We start from the raw sequence: 19587 nt of genomic DNA, 5'->3' as shown, positions 1-19587 counted from the left end.
CTCCCCCCCACCCCCTTTCCCCCTCCACCCACACACATTTTTTTTTGGGGGGGGGGGGGTTCGGGTGTTTCACCCACAAAACGCACGGTCGCTCCGCTTCACAGTATATCCCGCGAAGCGCTTTGAGACGTCGCGAAGGCGCCGCGTCCGACGCGAGGACATTCGAGATGTTCTCGACGTGACAGTGCAGCGCAACGATGCTGACGACGACCGCTGCATTGCTCCCAAGTCTTTTGGTCTCCTTTTTTCCCCCTCCCCACCGCCCCCCCCCCCCCGGGTCGGCTGCAAAGCCTGGATTGTTAAGCAGGTTGCGTTGTTCTCCACGAAAGGCACTCTATGCAGCAAATGTAAAATTATACCGTATTGTAAAGCAGAAATGGGGAAAATAGGCTGCGCTTTTCAAAACGATTAAATTCAGTGTTTCAGATATACAAATCCTACATGTATATTGGTCATTTCCTTCATGGGTTTGCGGGCTCTTGACGTGCGCACATTGACTGTCACGTTCGCTCACAAAATCGCTTCAGTTGACCGCAAATATTTGTGAAGCCATTTGATAGTTTTCAACGTTGTTGGCATTGCTTCAAAAACAGAGGATCATTAATACATTTCAAACACTTCACTCACAAATTCGAATGACCAATTCAGAAACAGACAGATAGTAACCCTGCTTTACAGTTCCCTCGTCTTGTTCAATTTAGTTAGAAAGAACAGAAATTCAGGTACATTATTTGTCTAAAGTATATTATTCTCTGTAGATTTGCCACGGAACAGTCTTTTCTTTGGGGCTGGTAGGGGAAAAATATTTAATTGCTTAAGAGTCAGAAATCACAGGAGGTACTTATATAACCTACCTTTTGAATAAGTTATCCAGACAGAACCACAATCCTTTCCTTCCAATCCACCCCCAACCTGTAGTAAAAATGCACCATCCAAAATTCAACAAGCAGAAGGGATACAGGATGCATTTTTAATTTAAAATGAACTGAAAAACAGCAACTTATTAAGTAATCAAACATTTTAAACAGTGATTCACACCAGGTTAACCCCATTTTCTCCAACATTTAACTTGTCGAGGACTCATCCTTTGGAACAAGGCACAATTTTTGTGATGCAATGACTAATTACTGCAAGTTCTGTTTAATCAAATGACTTTGAACTCAAGCAAGTATTAAGGTCTATTTTACATGCTGATAATAGATATGGTATAGTGAGTAGGGAATTCTAATGGTTGCAAGAGCAGCTGTACTATGACTGGTGTAGATGGAGCCAGACATGCCCACACATTTTGGTTGGATTACTGGCCTTAACCTGGTTACATAAGTAATTTACATAAAATTACCTCGAACAAAACTTTTATTACAATGTAATCACTATTCCAAGTACAATTTCACAACACAGGATTTCCACCGTGGTCACCATGTTCAGTTCAACACATTTATTTCGGGTGGTTAAATATGCCAATATACCACCATGCAGTTAGTACAATATAAATCTGATCTTTCCAGGCAGTCAATTCTTGTTAGTAATCCGTTTGCATTAGGACTAATCCTCGGAGAGATATGCTTTTCTGTCATTTAAATGCAATAGAAATTTGTCCTGGATAGGCCACTTTAGCTTCCTGAAGATTGATAAAATTGATGAAAAGAATCGTACAAAATGGTGTAATTGGGGCCATAAACAAGTTACAATTGTACAAAAATGCAATTCACTCAACAGAAATTTACAGCTGAAGTTTTCAGTTGAACAGAAATTCACTGATTTATACAATACTCAGTTTCTAGAGCTTTACAGATATGAAATCCCCTGCATTTTAGAAAGCTGTACTATGCACTTAATTAGTTGGTCATCCATCAACTGCTCACCTGTGCACTCCATTCACTGTTACAGATCAGTCACTACCTTTCGTATAGTCATTTCAATAGATATAAAACTACTACAGTATAGAAGATTTGTGTTAACTTTAGACTTACATACATTTAATTAACCACCACCTTCACATATTTAGCCCAAAACAATCCAGTTAACTTTGAAAGGTATTAATAACAACCCATTCAAATGGACTCCTTGCCATACTGAGTTGATGGAAAAATATAAAGATTTTGATTCGCTGATAACAGACCAAATTAGACCATCAAGGTTGTTCATCAATTACCTGCCTGTATAAATCTTGAATTAATAAATTAGCAGTGAGGAGTTACACATCTTTTTCCACAATTTGGGAAAGTGATGAAATCCTCGGCATGGCTTAAATACATATTTAGTTAAGTTAAACAATACAGCAAGCTTAATGAGAAAAGTCATGCCATTAGTTCGCCTAGCTTATTAAAAAGAACCACATCCAAATACATTTGCATGATGAAAAAACAAGATATATTCTTCAGCTGGATCTCCACAGTTACAGACAATATGCCAATGGAAATGAAATAAAATTTTATTATGCTTGAGATTAAGAATGCATACAATAAATTTGTATACTATACAATACTGTGGTCATGTTTAACAGCTGTGCTGTCTTACACCAGGCTTGCGCAGTGCCAATGATACCAAATTATGAAACAGACAACTTCAAGTGGGATCACCATGGGAAAAGAAAAAAAATTCAATTAAAACTAAGGGCATTTCATAAAGCAGCAATTAGCATCTTTCTTGTACACTATTTAACCAACTTAACTGAGGAAAAAAAATACTGCAGCAGCAAAAAGTATGGGGAAATCTTGCAATAGTATTGTTTCTTCAAGAGCAACACATTTTATTTTGGAAACAAATCATCAAAATGAAATGTTTTTATTTCCGTGCATTACGGGAACTAGAAATTTATTGAGCAAAAAAAATGAAGTTAAGGGGGAAAATGGTCATTGCCTACATTTTACTCATTTAAATTGATAAACATCAACTAATTTACCATTGTGGGATATATAATACAGCTAATGATTTCACAAGTAGCACATAAAAGTCCACACAAATAGTAGTTCCACCTTAACTGAATTTGTTCCATACAAGTTTATTAGCGTTTAGGTATCTACTTGTCCAAGGTTTAAATGCAATTTGCTGCTTTACAACAAAATGACACTTAATTGTAGAATTTATGAACAGGCCTGTTCACACCATTGTTTGTTCTTTATTTTAGGTTAATCCTGTCATTCTTTCACAAATCACTTTCAGCAAACAAAATAAACTTGGAAAGGAGAAAAAATTAAAAATTCCTCATCATGACTCTTTAAATGGTAACAAATTTACCATCATATTAAATAACTGTTCCACCACAAATACAAGGTTTTCAAATATGTACAAGAACTACATGTTCTGGTTCAGTTGATTAATATTTTTCTTAAGTATTCATCTAAGAAATAACCTCTCCCCATAAAATACAATACATTGAAAAAGTAATAGTTTATGATATGAAAGTTTTAGCAAGTGTCAAATTCTCCCCCCTCATCCAACCAAAGTGACAAAGTTGTTACATGTGCACCCACATGCTAATAAGTCTATCAGGTAATGTGCTCATAAGCAAAACTTCAGCTACAAATATCTCTCCACAGAAAAAAAACCTTCAGCTACATATGTCCCACCCATATCATGTTAAACTATTCCAAATCAAAAGATCAAACCTCTACACATGGCAGTTAATTCATAGCTCTCTTGAAATCTGAAAAGCACAACAGCACAAGCAGTAGTTACTATATTTGTTCTTTCCTCCCGAAGACTGTTCAAGTAATCCACGTAACAGCCATTGCACAGTCTAATAAAACGTATAGATTTGATTTCTTTGGAGTTGCATAAAACTAAGGGAAACAGTATCTTTAAAATTTACAATTTTCCGTTCGTCTTTTTCAATGCGGGTACGATGGCATTTTGTCTCCCATGTCAAAATGTTGAGGATAAATAGCATTGCATTTTTGGAAAAGTTTCACAAAGCACAAGGGTGTGCAGTGTTGGTGTATGGCAGGTTGATAGCACACAATTAAAATAGAAAGATTAATCATGCAATAGGAAAGCAGCTGATACAAGGTTAATCTCACAAGAAATCTTCCCCAAAGTAACTCAACTGCCAGAAATGTTTCAAATCAATTTTATTATCTCTACAGACATCTTTCTAATACTTGAACACTCACACTCTGATCTGTTGAATAACCTGATCTAGTTTGAGATAGCAGGGTGAGCAAGAGCACACAAAAGAGAATAATGCCAGAATAAAATAAACTTTTTTTGGTTTAATTTTATTTTTGCAGGCAATTCTGTCCACATCAGTTAGGTAGCTACTGCCGCATTTCTAAGGAAGCAGATTTCAGAAGAGGATTTTAAATGGTAGCTTTAACAATGGCATAGCAGAGCTCTCAATATGAGAAAGCTGACGTAAAATGTGGACATGTTTACAGCAGTTTGCAGTATATGGGAAGATAAAGATATCGAAGGGCAGAAAGACAATGAAGACCAGGAAAGGCGTGAAGTAGGCTGTTGCTGAGTCCTTTTTCGTCACAGTATTGTACAGCATCAGACGTGGATGTTCAGTCCTTTTCTGGAACCAGCTTCAGGACCTTTCCAATTGCAATGGTCTTACCTAGAAAAGAAAACATTATGCCAATGTGAAAAACAAGCTGTAACACTTAGTTTTATGGAACTCTTTCAGCTACACATCTGCCCAATAGCCAAAATGTAGATTACACAACTGATGATTTGTTTTCAAATAAGATCACGAAAATGCATTTTAATTTTTTTGAGAGGTGGAAGATTAAGAATGTTGGAAGTAGAAAATGCAGAGCAATTGAAAGTGGTTAAGCCTCTTCCAGTCATTAAGAGTAGATGTGCATGAAGTTTAGCCTTGGTTTGTCATTGCAATTTAGATCATTTGTATTGAATTACAAAATGGCATTTCCCCCTAATTATCAAGCTTTTCTGTTTAAATGACGACATTACAATCAGAGCAAACATTTCATTAATCAATCCAGTCGAAGTATATTTCAAATAAAGAAAATTAAACCACACGCAGATTGAATTAAGGAAAATTCAAGACTGCAGTAAATCATGAGGAGCGAAAAATTAATTCATTTAGCCCGGCTCATTATCAGATAGACATTTTAAAAAATCCCCTCAATGAAGAGTTGAAACTAACCTTCATCTCTCAAGGTGAAGCGGCCCATTTGAGGAAAATCTTTGAAGGTCTCAAGGCAGATAGTTCCCGCTGTCTTTAAACGAGCGATGCAAACCTGATCCTGTTTAACAAAACGAGGTCGCGTCTTGCTTTTCTCTCCGGACTTCTTATCCACCAGACAGATTAAGGCCTGGACAATAAATGGTTCAATAGCAATCAACAATTTGTAAACATTCAAATACACAGCAACAGAAATCTCTAAAGCAAACTAGATTATGCAGCACCCACACTTAGGAAGAGTAATATCTTATCACTTATCAATATTTCCAACTTTTTGAATTAAGTTATTCTCCAATAAACTTAGTCTAAAGACAATTAGTTGAGAGTAAAGCCATTGCAGGGCCTCAACCAGTGTTCCTTTAAAGTTTTAGCACTTACAGAAATAATCATAGCAAAACATTTGTTCAGTGGTTGTACACACAGTGACTTTTCTCACCCTACTCCTCAGAAACCTGATTACCATCATATATTAATGAGAGGATCACCTGCCCACTCACTTCTGTGGGAATGTACCCAGGAGTCTCACACATAATCTGACACTGCAGAGCACAATGTACCAAATTATAGTATCTAGTGCACACATTTATAACTGTGCAATTAGAATAAACTGAATGAAAACTATTGAACAGGATGAAAGCCATTCACCAGAATACATACAGTGAAAACTGTGTCACACTTACTGCTATCTGGACTTCTTCAATACAGGTGTGGATGTGCAGCACTGCATTGTAACCCGGACAGATGATGGATTTATGCTCAATGATGACTATCTGGAATATAACACACATAAAAGTATTAATATCTGGGCTGTTCTTTTCAGGGACTATGCATTTGGTTAAATATGTCATGCCCCAAAAATGTAACATGCTTGGCAATTGAAAATGCTACCCTTAATTCTTCTATTCAAAGTATGCTCTACACTTCCAAAACAAGATAAGAATATATCTACCACTGGAGAAGGTATTAAACATTTGTTCTGATATTCTTCAGGCAAATGTGTACAACTTTACCTGAGCATCAAAAGTGCGCCCTGAATGGCAAAGATTGTTGTGATCACAAAGGATAAATCCTGGTAGAATCTCCTCCTCTTCAATTCCTTTCAGCCGGATCTTTAGATTTTCTCCAGGGCCTGCAGCATCAGTCTCCACATCATCAGATAGCAAACCCAGGACTTCAACATTGTGCTGCAAAACAGTGCTGAGCTTTTAGAACAGGCTTTTCATGTTCAAGAACAGATTTGAAAATTGTTCTTCCCTAATGGCCCCTGAACGCATAGCCCCAATGCTGACACTGACATGCAATGGAAAGTAAATCGTACCAAATACAGTTTCCATTGAAATATAAATATTAAACATGGAAATAAAGAAAAAAGTAGGCAAGAATAAAGACAACTAAAAGCAGCAGCTTCAGAAATAAAATCAATTACATTTGACCAGTCTATGTCTGGAATAGCATCATCTACACTACTTCAGCATATGAAACACTGTGTGATCCGTCACTGAGTCATTCAAGCCTCGTTTGTGTGAATTAGTCAATTTCAATAAGGATTATAATGAGAAAAGTAATTTCTCTCCTTTGCTCTCCGAAAAAAACAAGTCTAGTATTTGCATGGTATCAATGCTCAAAGTGCACATACTTACTTTGTTTGGCATCATAACTAGCTGGTATCCTTTCGTAATCGTTCCAGATTCCAGCTTGCCCAGAATTACAGTACCCATATCCTAAACAAAAAAAGTCCCATTGTACAAATTAGTTATTCAGCCAACATTAAATAATTAAATCATATTAACTCCCAAATGACGTTTGCACTCCTCATTAACCTAAAACTGTCATTCTTAAATTTTGCAAATACAAGCTTCCTTTGATGAGTTACTGCCGCGTTCGCCCACAAATATACAGTCAATTCACTTTACAGTATATTCTGTGAAGCGCTTTGGGACGTCTAGAAGACGTGAAAAGCGCTATATCAAATGCAAGGATTATTATTTTTATTATTTTTCATTTTTCTGATAAACCACAAACAGTCTGTTCAGGGGTACATTTAGCACATTTAAATGATTTAAAACGTAGGTAACTGTGTTTGCAGTTTCCCATAATTCGTAGGTTGCAGTAGCTCACAAGCAATAATGAGTTTCTAAAAAAAAAGCATCTTTTTACTCTTTTGCAGCACCTTCAATTTTTTTGAGGTTTTAAGTGAACTCCAATTTGAGTATTTTCTCTTTAAGCAACAAAATTAGTTAATATGCATTCTTGACATAATCGAAAACTATTAGGTACTTCAGGACCAATCTATAAGAGAGAATAAACGGCTTCAGAATCTTGAATTAGATATCCCGAGTAAAAGTTAAGCAGGCAATTGAAATAATAAGAATCTTTAAACCACAACCAAAAGCACCAGCTCTAGGATATCAACCTCAACAAGAGGAATCTCATCATAATGCAATCTCTTAAGTCCAAAAGTTAAGAGCTGTGAAATAAACAGTGAGGAAAATGACACCTGTCCGGGTTATCAAGTCACCCTGTCATCACTTCCTATTCACTGTGGAAGTAGCTTCGCTGTGTGTAAAAAATGGTGAATATTTCTACCTTCCAACTGTTCTCTCGCCCCATTACAAATTTTGTCTTTCTCTATTATATTAATATACCTTCCATCATGTGCACGCACACTTCTCAAAAATAAAAAGTCCATTTCAAAACTGTGATATTTGCTCACCTTATATTTATCTACGATAGGTATTCGCACTGGTCCAATACAAGATCTGTTGAAGTGTGGCAAATTGTCCAGATGTGGAATAAACGGTAACCCACTACAAAAAAATACAAAATGACAGCCATAAAATATTCAATCTTATTCCGACTCAAAAACAATGACATTTTGGATATTGTTCACTGCTGATATGGTGCAGTTAATAAATTTAACTATACCTGTCTAATGTTTTAAGATTTTAAGATTGCAAGCCAAAAGGACAGTTTACACCTTCAAGTCATAATGGTCAACAAACTATAATGTCATATCATTGTGGACTGGGCTGCCTTTTATCAGTTCAATCTAAGGAAGAACCTGCTTACCTCGCCCATCTTCCCATGCCTGGAATGTTCCCCAAAGCACAGCGTATAGGGCAAACAAATTGACCTTCTTATGAGAGGTATAAACATTTATTTGAGTCCAATGTAGCAAGCGTTCAATTCTGCAATATTATTATTATTACCTACTGGACAAATCCACACCACATGGTTATTAAGCCTTAACACTGACATTTGTGATACTTTAAATTAAATTAGCTAACAAATTTTAATATTTGCCACCCTTCTCTTTGAAGGCTCAATTTCTTTGCTATACATTACACGAGAATGTACAGCATTAAGTGTTCACCAGTCATGAAAGAGAAAATATTTTTCTTTTATACTTACGTGTACCAAGGACAGAGATCAGCTCGTTCTTTTAGGTTTGCACCAGTAAGTCCAGAGCAAGGCATAAAGTGAATATCTTTCTTAGGATTGAAGCCAACTTTCTTCAAAAATGGCACCAGCTTTTCTTTACATTCCTCATACCTGAGCAAAAAAAAAGGACATGCATTTGCTACACACATTGTCTTGTAGCAGATGAAACTAATGCTATTATGCTCGTACCAAACATTTGTTAAACAGTATAGCTGCTTGATCACCCTACGTGTCAGAAAGGTGATGTGCATATCGGCATATCACTGTAGCACATTCAATCTTGCTCCATAAAACTCTTGTACTATTAACCTAAATCCTGAATATTTTTTTGAAGTTCTTTGCAGCATAACAGCATACGCCATACCTGTCTTGGCTCCAGTTTACTGTTGGATCATCCATCTTGTTGATGAGAACTATCAGGTGTTTCACTCCTGCTGTTTTTGCCAACATGGCATGCTCTCTCGTTTGACCGCCTTTCTCAAAGCCAGTTTCAAATTCACCTTTTCTGGCTGAGATCACCTAAGGGAACAGCAAGGGGTGATTTAATTTACTGTGGATCCTCTTTTCTCACCAACACCAGTCAAAATTATGGAACAAGGATTCTTGCCCGACTGTTCTATGGATATCAATGTCATTTTGTTTAGCTAGTGAGAGGTCTGCTTCAGCTGTACAACCTGTTCCTAACCGCCCCAGACGAGACTCGCCACCAGAGGAAGGATTTCTAACTTGGCCCTGACTTTACATTCAATAATCTTGTCTGTCAGACTTGCTCAAAAAATCTGTTTAATGCAACTATTTATTACCCTAATCAGTGATAAAATTAAATTACAGAATATGTTTGAATAGCCTGAGAACGTGTTCTACGAGGCCACTAACTTCTTTTTACAATATTCCCAAAAGGCACATTCTAATATATTGCACCACGCGCCCCACGAGTAACTGAAGATAAATGTTGAAAATAATCTAGTCTTCCTTTCTTGTCCACACACTAAAGGAATTCCTTCCTACCCTGTACTGAAGAAACCAGCTAAGGACTTGTATTCTTACCAACACCGCCAGATCAGCTTGAGATGCTCCACCAATCATATTCGGCACAAAGCTTTTGTGACCTGGAGCATCTAAAATGGTGAAATGCTTCTTCAGGGTTTCGAAATATGCACGACCCACTTCTACTGTTTTACCTTTGTCTCTTTCCTCCTGGTTTGTGTCTAAAGCCCAGGAAAGGTACCTAAAAATAATTGATTTTTTTTGTCAAATTGTGCACATTGAACTTAAAAAATATTGTTTTTACGAATGAAGAAGTAGCTATATGGTTTAGGGTTTCCTTGGTGCAAAGTCAACCAGCAGTTAGGTCAATGAAAGATAGGATTTGCACCTTGAATTCCCCATGCAGCACTTATTCAATATCTATAAAATCATCAAAATGAGGGCATCAAGCATATCTGCATTACCATTGGGAGATGGAGATTACACCTTCAGCCAACACCTATGCTAGATGCTGGCAACACAAACATTTCTAAAATTTACATGCAATGTAAATTGCACGTAAACTGTTCAGCAATACTATGTAAACAAAAACTTCAGATCACTTTGGAAGTTAAAAACCATGCAGTAAAATTCCTAATTCAGAAATGGTCCTGAAGCAAGGTTTGAGTTTATTAGCCAGAATCCCAATCACAAACTCAGCTCCAATAAGTGCTAAACATATCATTTTGCCATCGAACCTTACCATGTTTCTCTGTTTTTTTCCTTGGCTTCCCTTTCATATTTCTCCAGCGTTCGTTTGTCAACCATGCCCGTGAGGTACCTGTAACAGTCAAACATGCAAATTCTTATTTTTAAAAGATCAAGACAATCAAGGTTTTATAAAATGGGGACACGGACTATTAAACCAAACAGTTGAGGCTTAACCTGTATAACTAGTGAGGCCACATTTAGAAATGACAGTACTTTGTTCAGTTTTAGCCACCCACTTTAGGGAGGATATCAGGCCAGAGGGTGGGCGCAGAGACGATTTACTAGGATGTTACCAGGAATGAGTGGTCTGAACTCTTGAGCATATACCAGAGAAACTGTCTAAATTATAATGACGCGCATTATAACAGCATTCCTCTGCAGTAGTAAAAAAAATCAACTTACATTATCTGTCCACCAATAGTGGATTTTCCAGCATCTGAAGGGGAAAAAAATAGTCATTACACAATTCCAATGTAAACAGAATCAAATATTCTGTAACCAAGCTAGTGTTTTTCACATCTTCTAGATGTCTCAAAACGCTTCACAGAATATACTGTAAAGTGAATTGAATGTATATTTGTGGGCAAAACACTGCAGCAATTGCGCACAGCAGAGTCCCAGAAGCAGTCTTGGATTGAAGTGACCAATTTATTATTGTTTTCTTTCCTTGAGGGATTATTATCAGGAGTGTGGAGTAAGGAAACTTGCCCAAGGTTTCACCCTGCCGGGAATTGAACCCAGGCCTCTAATTTGTGAGGCGAGGGCTCTAACCATTGAGCTACAGGACTCCAAAATGTTCCAGATGCAGCGATGGCTGTATTGACATCTATTTTGAATAAGAATAGCAGTTCATCACCAATTGAGTTGTAGCCAAATGAGACAAAATCACAACAGTCTTCTGTTATGATTGACTTACCTACGTGACCAATGAAAACAACATTTACGTGCTCCTTCCTTGGAGCACCCGGTTCCACCACAGCCACCTTCGCCTTGGGCAACTCCTCTTCCTCCTCCATTTCGACTTGAGCGTCCAAAGTTGTCCTTCCATCACCAGCGGGACCACCACCTGGCTCTGCTTCACTAAGTTCTGCTTTCTGTTCCCACGACTTCTCGGCTCCAGGTTCCAGATCGCCATTTTCAACTGGGGCTGCGAGAGTAATACGTTCAAATTACTCAACTCCAAATACTATCCAAACCAAGTGTTAAAAATTGGGTTACATTTATAAATTGTAGTGGATTTAATTTACACTGGATCTTCTAGCCAAGTGCAGGTGATGTGTGATTTACAAACCAAATTATAATTTACTTTATTGCATTTTATCACTCACTATTCAAGTGATCAAAATAGGATATGAACTGAATCAGATTTTATATCAGTATCTATTTATTTCATCCATTGATTCCAATTAGTTTATTGAAAGCAGTCGGCAACAACCTATTCATACAAATGGTTGAGGTACCATATTTTTCTCAAGAAAATAAATAATAAAGTAGAAATTTACAAATAAAATTGGCAAATGTATTGAGAAATTTTGACAAGGTAGTTTAGCTCCCTTGTGAGTTGTATTATTCCATTATAAAATATAATGTTCAAACGACAAAGACTGAAAAATATCGATCACATTACCAAATTCAACACATTGGTGATGAGTACTTCAATTCTCAATCCTGTCTCAAATTCCACACTTTTCAGTCTTGATAACAGAGAGCTGCAAGCAAAATAGTTTAAAACTAGACGTTAATTAAAATATCTCTTACCAGCCGGTTCAGAAACCTCCATAGTAGTATCAGCAGCATCTTCTCCTAAAGGAAAATGAACAAGAATCATTTGCTTTGTAACATGATCCACAATCGCTCAAATCCATTCAATTCATCAGCAGCAGCTCCATAGACTGCTCCCAAGGCTTAACTTACAATTGTAGTTTCGTACAGCTGCCAGAAAACACCCTTTCTACGCTCAGGAATAGGTTCTTAGTTTTTAAGAGCACTTGAATTTTCAACCAAGAGCATTTTTTTTTAAAAACCAAAATGAAAATTCAGCCTTCTATGATTTGTCGAAAGTCATATCATTTGTTTGAGAATCAGAAGACATTTGCAGCAGCAGTGTATGGACCCATTACATTTTCAACAGTAAATAGGGTTTGAAGATTGAGCTACCTAGATTGCTCAGTGGATAAATGCACTGGCTAATGTGCCACTGAAATGCACTAATCAGGAATGTCACAGACTCAGTTCTTCATCTCAATCGATGTGGTAAGTAGGAACACAACCAGCTCTCAGTGAACCCCAGAGAGGAGAAAGGTAAAAAGAAAAAATGTCAGGTTTTCTGCTCCCAATTACCATATAGTGACCTCTGCTGGAAAGTACGTAAGCAGGCAGGATCGGGCACAGCTTGCAATAACTGACTGTCTATGACCCTATCAAGCCCATCTTTGCCCAACTCCACTGGCTTCCCATCACACAGAGGATACAGTTCAAGATCATGTTCCTCACCTTCAAAGCCCTCCACTTTCTTGCTCTCCCCTACCTCTGCGATCTCCTAACCCCCACCATCCTGCCCACTCCCTCCGCTCAGCGGACTCCGGCCTGCTTCACGTCCCCCACCTCGCTCGCCCCACTATTGGCGGGTGGGCCTCCCATTACTCTGCCCCCACCCTCTGGAACTCCCTGACCCCCAGCTCGGGTCTGTAACTCTGTCCTCCCGGCGTGAAAGGCGCTTTACAAATGTAATTATATAAGCCAATGAGTCATTGCAGCCCAATCCTGGAATTTTATTGTTGTTGTTTAGAGTTGCAGGCAGTCTTTGGGGGCAACAATCTAGCTAACAGACTGCCTGTGCACCAGTACTCAAAAGAGTGGAGTGGAGGAAAATTCGTAAAAACATAGCATTGATTGGTGCTTTGTACGGACAGGAGATCAAATGTCTGGCCTCACGTAACAGTCAAAGCATGTCCTGGCATGCCTTACACTTTCCTCAAATGCAGCACAAATCTAATCACTGCTCAGGTGATGCTGAAGATTTGCATTACAACAATTATTAGATATAAAGCTATTAGATCTGTGGTTTATCAACCTCAACAATGTGGGAAAGATTATGAGAGAGAAAGTTAGACAGAGGGGCTGGTAGCATAGTACTAGAGTGATGGTATAACTTCTAATGAACATTTTTTAGTTAGCACTGTGGCCAATTTGTATGATATCCAATTACTGAATGGTTTTCTTATTTGTCATGGTGCCAATGCCAATTAGTGTCGAAAATTTAGGTAATTATTTGGATTATTTGGATGCTTGTGTAACTTTGGGATGTGCAAATTACTGCAGGATTTGCTTCCAAAGTCATTTCAATTATCGGGAATTACTCATCAAATGTAAGGATTTCTATTACTACTGTAATGGAGAGCTTGCAATCACAAACATCTGCAACCTTCTAACTCAGAGGTGAGAGTGCTATCAACTTGAGTCAGGCTGGCATACCTAACGTTGAGTTCAGATTCACCAGCGCTGCTACAAAAAATAGCATCAATTATTATACTGCATTTTGTCTATTCTTGCTATTTATGATAACATCACTTGGAATTTAGGTTCCCAATTGTGCTGCTAATATTATGACCAAGTAACATGGGTTTTAGAAACATTAATCATTCTATTTCTGTCACACAAGTTGACCTGTTTTGTTGCTGACAAGTCAATTTTACACCATTCAGAATATAAGCTACAGGAACAGTGTTTCTGCAATAGTAAGCAGAGATGCTAACGTACGTGTTCTTGCAAATGGTAGTAATACAAAAGGCCAAAAAGCTCTCGTATCAGACTGCTGCAGAAAAGTAGATACAAGACAAGGTGACTCATCAACTAGTATATCTGCTATATAAATAACAATGAAACATTTGGTTCAAAATGAGTAGTCTACAATCAAATAATTTCATCAGAAACATTGACACTTGTTCCACATAGGATCTGCTGCTCACAAGGAACTGCATGCTTTTTCACAGCCTCCAATTTCAGTTATTCAAAAAATAGCTTCCAGTTTTACTTCATTAACTCAACAATTCCTGCCCCACAATAGGTTATGAAGGTTATTGTTCCTGCTAATGCTAAGAGCCCTTAAGTACAATACTTACCAAAAAATAGCGAAGTCACAAGAACAGCCCATTGGTTAAGATACACACTTGCATCTCGTGAATGTGAGATAATTACGGTATACTGTAATTCACAAAAAACTTCACACGCACAACATACAAATGTATTTTTTCGACGAAAAGGCAGCCGTTTAGTCAATGTTGTTTAAGCAAGGTTATTTTACTGCCATTCTATAAAAGAAGACCCACTGCAGGGAAGGTGTCACTCATTCTTAAAGGTTCAATTCACAGATAAAACAGAATATTACCGATTCTGAAAGGGCACGTTCAGGACTTATTTCCTGCTTTTTCTCGTGTGAGAAAGTACATTTGGGTTGATAAACATGCTTGAAAATTAAGGTCAGTGCGGCAAGTCTTGTTTTCAGGCTTTAGTTGTTTGGTTGGCACCAGTGGACATGCAATTGCCCGAGCAACATTTCGAGATTGACCCGTTCTGGCCATGACATGAACTGGCAACATATAGTGTCAGTCCAGAAACAGAGCCTAAAAGTGAAATGAACTTGCAAATGATGGTAGAAAAGGTTGTATAAAACTTCAGATGTTATACAAGCCAATGAGTCACTGCAGCCCAATCCTGGAATTGTTTCCCCCCTACCCTCCGCTCCCTTGACTTGGGAATGCAGTACTCCTTGTCCCACTATCCTTGCCCCAAAAGACCTTTCTACAAATTAGTACCACCAAGCTCTTGCTTTCATTTAGACTATCCTGCACGCTCAGTAGAGTGAAGCGCCAACGGAAGAAAACGTAGACAAGAAATCATTTGGAAACAATTTTGAAGCAGTCATCAGCCAGCAGTTTGCAATTGGCTTGGTCATGGTTTAATCATCTGAGCTGCTAAAAAAATAAACTACAATGGTCATGATAATTTTTTATGAGCAAAGGCTGAAAAATAAACAATTAATATTTTCCTCTCCAAAGCAGAAGACCGTAGAACAAATCCGAATCATAACCAAAATAAAGCAAAGAGTAATTTAATCTTTTTCCAGCAACACAATTGAAAGAAACCACAAAGGCCTTAGATAGAGCAGTGTGGAAAGGTCATCAACTTTTGAAACAGCACCCAGTAGCCATCAGAACAAGATATTTCAGATTAAGCAGCAAAGTACAGATAGTAGCTTTAAGTTATATCATGTGAATCAAAGTCTGCCTCTGCTTTTTAAACTATCATTCCTAAACAATGTCTCAATGTTCTCAAAAAATATTTTTGAACCAAAAGACTGATTTCAAGCTTTCCTTAGTCAACTGAAGTTATTCAAAAATGAAATGACCAATAACAAATCTTCAAGGTTCAGAGAATACAAATTTCTTCACCACTTTGTATTTTTTATATAAGGGAAAGGAAATCAGCTGTCTGTGTTTTCACTGTTAACATCACCATTTAAAGAGCCTTGCTCAATAGGAAAACCTGCCCCCAACAAGCCACTTTTGATATGTGGATTTTTTAAAAAAAATCAGTAGCAACCAAGCAATTATCTGTCAATAGTCAGCAACCAGTCAAATTAAAGTGGCTGAATATAACTTCTACCAAAGGTGCTCATAAAACAGTGTATAAAGCCATTTGATCGCAATCACTGAAACCAAACTGAAGTCTATTGACTTCTGGGTGTCAAAACAGCAGCGCAGAAATTTAATCAGGAGATTCGAATTGAATTCTAATTGCTTTTAAAGTTAATGGCTTGAGTTCAGTCGACTGAACTACCTGATTTAAACAATTCAGGATGAAGCTAAGTCAGTAGCAGCTAAGTAAAATAAGACAACACATTACTTCTTGGGTTTACTACTTACTGAGCATCCCAAGTTAAAATGCACTGCTTCTTTAAAAAAATACTCCATTTTGGACTGTTTTAAATACATGTCATAATTCTTTGTGCGCACAAACTTTAGTAACAAAATTCAGGTTAATTAGCACCCCTTTTCCTTCCAGCAAATTGAATTTAAGAAGCAAACAAAAATGAACTATTCCAAAGAAAGTTATTTATATAGACCAATTGTTTTTATGTGACCTTCCTTCCTACATTTATTTTTCAATATTTACATGTATTTGGCCAGAGATTTTTTTGAGTCAACTCTACTGATTGACTTTCTTTTGTCAACCAGGTATATGACACATATGAAAACCTTTCACTATTCTTAACGAGTATTCAAACTAGATCCACGTATTCATGCTGCCTCCGCAAGGAAATGTCACTTTGTCTGGAACAGAGCACTCACTTTAGCCACAGAGGGACATACCTTGCTTACCTAATTCTGAAAGTGTCAGGCACACTTTGGGATCCAAGAATGTGGGTTGGAGTATTGCTGGAGCTTAACAATCTAAAGTGACCACTCGTCATCGCTTGGCAAATGTCATGGTGCTTGTCCCAACTAGGATTGTCCTTTCTGCTAGGGATTTGACTTGCTGGGTTAACAGAAGCCAAGTGGAATCACTGTGCCCCAGTACTGCCCCTTCAAGTCCTTCTGACAAGTCAAGTTGCCTAGTCCGTCATCAATGTTGCTTAGTCTGTCATCGATAGTGCCTAGTCAAAATCTTTTTAATTTTGAGACCTGAATTTCAACCCAGGTCATCTTAATACAATGTGATTTTTTTTATTTAAAAAAACTTGAAACGGATCCTACAGAAAATTAATTGGTGTAGTCTTAATCCAGCTGTTGATGAATAAGCAATCTGCTGCCTCAATTCACATAAATGCACGTAATAGGTGCCTGAACCCACAGGCCTCTGTTGCGCAATACCCATCTGTTCAGTGCCATTTGTGAAGATCTGAGCAAAGTTTGCAACCCATCTGCTCTTTCAACCATGAATAACAGGTAGATAATAAAGTTAAACTAAGTGATGGATAAAAAAATGAAATGTGGAAAAGTAAAAGGCCACTGAGCCATCTCATGTAGGACTATAGCCTTAATTGCCATTCTCAGACTTGTCGGCATAAGCATTGCTGCTAAGAATTCTTAACTGGGGTGGAAACCTACAATATCCAATTCATGACTAATAAAGGTATTAACTGGTTAGCACCATGGATTTCAATTGGGTTGTAAGATGGAAATCCACAAAAATACCCATTGCATTTCCAACCCGCCTTGACAGCGAGAGATTTTAGTTTGCGGATTCGTATCATAGTTCCCTTTTTTTCTGCTTGTCAAATGTAAGTCTACCCATCTCTGGTTGACAAGTCACAAGTGTATCTGCAAAGGACCGCACAATTTCTCGCGCAGGTGCTATTCCCCAAAACTTTTCTTCCCAGCCCTGCTGTCGAGAAGCGAAGTCACGAGTGGAAATACAGAGGCACTGGAGTTTTCTCAACTTTTCCACTGGAGTTTTACCTTTCCTGCAATTTAACCGAGAAGTAAGTGCTGGTTGTCAACAGCGTACTTTGCTCGGTGGCCACTTTTTTTTTTGGGGGGGGGGGCTGGGGGGGGAGAGAAACCGAGCAGAAATGTGAATGGCAAAGGAAAAAAAAAACCCAACACACATTCCGACAGAAGCCACGTTAGGCCTCGGCCGTGGCAGAGCGAGCACGAACACCTACCATATGGAAGATCTAACACTGTGTGTGTGTGTGTGTGTGTTTAGTGGGGGTGGGGTGGGGGGGGGTTGTAAAAAAAAGGCTCTCATTTGCAGTTCGAGTCGAACGCTAATCTGCTTTACAAGTGATTTTGACGAAAACGTACAGTTTAACGATGGGGGGGGGAGAGGGAAAGAAACAAACACCCGACCCATGTGAAGGCACACACACAATCTTTATCGCCTTTACTTTGCTGCCCGGGCCCAGCAGCTCAGCTACAGGGACCCTCCCTCCCTCCCACTCCCCCCTCTCCCTCCCTCCTTCCTGTCGCCCCACTGCCCATTGCACGTTGGACAGATGCGGAAAGACGGTGCCGGGGGGGGGGCACCCGAGCAAACCCCCCTCTCCCCCCCCCTCTCTCTCTCCCACCGCCGAACCGCCCCAAATGCCACGGCCTCGCGGTAACGGGACAACCGAACAAAGGCCCCACGGAAAGAGCCCCACCACCCCCGCCCACCCACCCGGGACCGGCCTTGCCTTGGCCCAGGCCCAGGCCCTGGTGACCGACACCCCCCCCCCACCGGTCCTCGTCGCCTCTCTCTCTCTTTTTTTTAAAAAAAACCGTTGTCCCTCTGACTTCTCTCTCGGGTGTTTTTATACATATATATATAGAGATGTATAGATATATATATGGATGATCTACCTTCCGGACTCTCCCCGGCCGGTTGCGAGGCCTCCGACGAGCCGCCCTGCAGGGAGGAGGAGGAGGAGGAGGAGGGGACGAACTCGGCGGCGTGGACGTTGGGCACGAAGGGCTTGGCGTTGACGTTCAGGCTGGAGAAGGGCGAGTTCACCTGGGCCTCGACGTCGGTGTCGTCCGCCTGTTCCCAGCAGTCGGGGGCGGAATCGGCCACGTCCTTTGAATCCATGGCCGCGGCGACAACGTCGGCTTTTTGTTTTAAAAAAGGAGAGGTTTAATTTTTTTTTTCCCGCCCCCCCCTCCCTCACCACCACCTCCTCCACCACCACCTCTCCCCCTTCTCTCTCTCTTTCTCTCTCCCTCTCTCGCCAAAAAAAATAGAATATAAAAAAATAATAAACGAGAGAAAAAAATAATCGTTTCTCTTTGTTTTTTTTTAAATCTCTCCCCCCCCCCCCTCACCGTCGCCACCCGCCCACCCCCCCTCCCTCCCCGCTTTTTTTTAAAAAAAAATTTAACGGAGGCCTCCTTCTGGCAGTCGAGTTCGCGGGAGTCGGAGGGAGAGGAGAAAGCGGTCGAGCGAGGGAGGGAGGGAGGGAGTGAGGAGACCCCAAAGCCGCCGCCACACTACGGCCCTCGTGGATGTCCCGCAAGAACTGACGCGATAGACTGGTGGCGGTGTGTGTGTGTGTGTGGGAGGGGGGGTGGGTGGTGGTTGAGTGAGCAGAGCCAAGGACGCGCAGCCGCCTCTGCGCACGCGCGCGCCGGCCGGCGCAAGGCGAGCCGGGACCTGTCGTCTCTCCGACGGCGCGAGTCGCGGCTCCCGCCCACGCCCGGCGCCGGGGGAACTACACGTCCCGCAAGCCTCCGCGCGGACGTTTGTGCGCCTGCGTGTGTCCTCCCCCCCGCCCCTCC

At 39.7% G+C, this 19587-nt stretch overlaps 1 protein-coding gene across 1 annotated transcript; it reads right to left on the bottom strand.

Moving 5' to 3' along the window:
- Positions 1-956: 956 nt before the first annotated feature.
- Positions 957-18972, bottom strand: LOC103178777 (eukaryotic peptide chain release factor GTP-binding subunit ERF3A). Its single transcript, XM_007893702.2, has 14 exons — positions 18676-18972; positions 12089-12133; positions 11247-11477; positions 10733-10766; positions 10323-10400; positions 9641-9821; positions 8958-9112; positions 8564-8704; positions 7866-7959; positions 6793-6873; positions 6163-6336; positions 5833-5922; positions 5114-5282; positions 957-4561 (listed from the first exon to the last, which is right to left on the bottom strand). The coding sequence occupies exons 1-14, from the start codon at positions 18899-18901 to the stop codon at positions 4509-4511; spliced, it is 1752 nt and encodes a 583-aa protein (XP_007891893.1). The 5' UTR covers positions 18902-18972; the 3' UTR covers positions 957-4508.
- Positions 18973-19587: the final 615 nt, after the last annotated feature.

The sequence above is a fragment of the Callorhinchus milii genome, unplaced genomic scaffold (assembly GCF_018977255.1).
Source record: "Callorhinchus milii isolate IMCB2004 unplaced genomic scaffold, IMCB_Cmil_1.0 Scaffold16, whole genome shotgun sequence".
In the NCBI taxonomy this organism is placed as follows: domain Eukaryota; kingdom Metazoa; phylum Chordata; class Chondrichthyes; order Chimaeriformes; family Callorhinchidae; genus Callorhinchus; species Callorhinchus milii.
The sequence above is the reverse complement of the archived record's forward strand: the minus strand, read 5'-3'. Positions and strand labels throughout refer to the sequence as shown.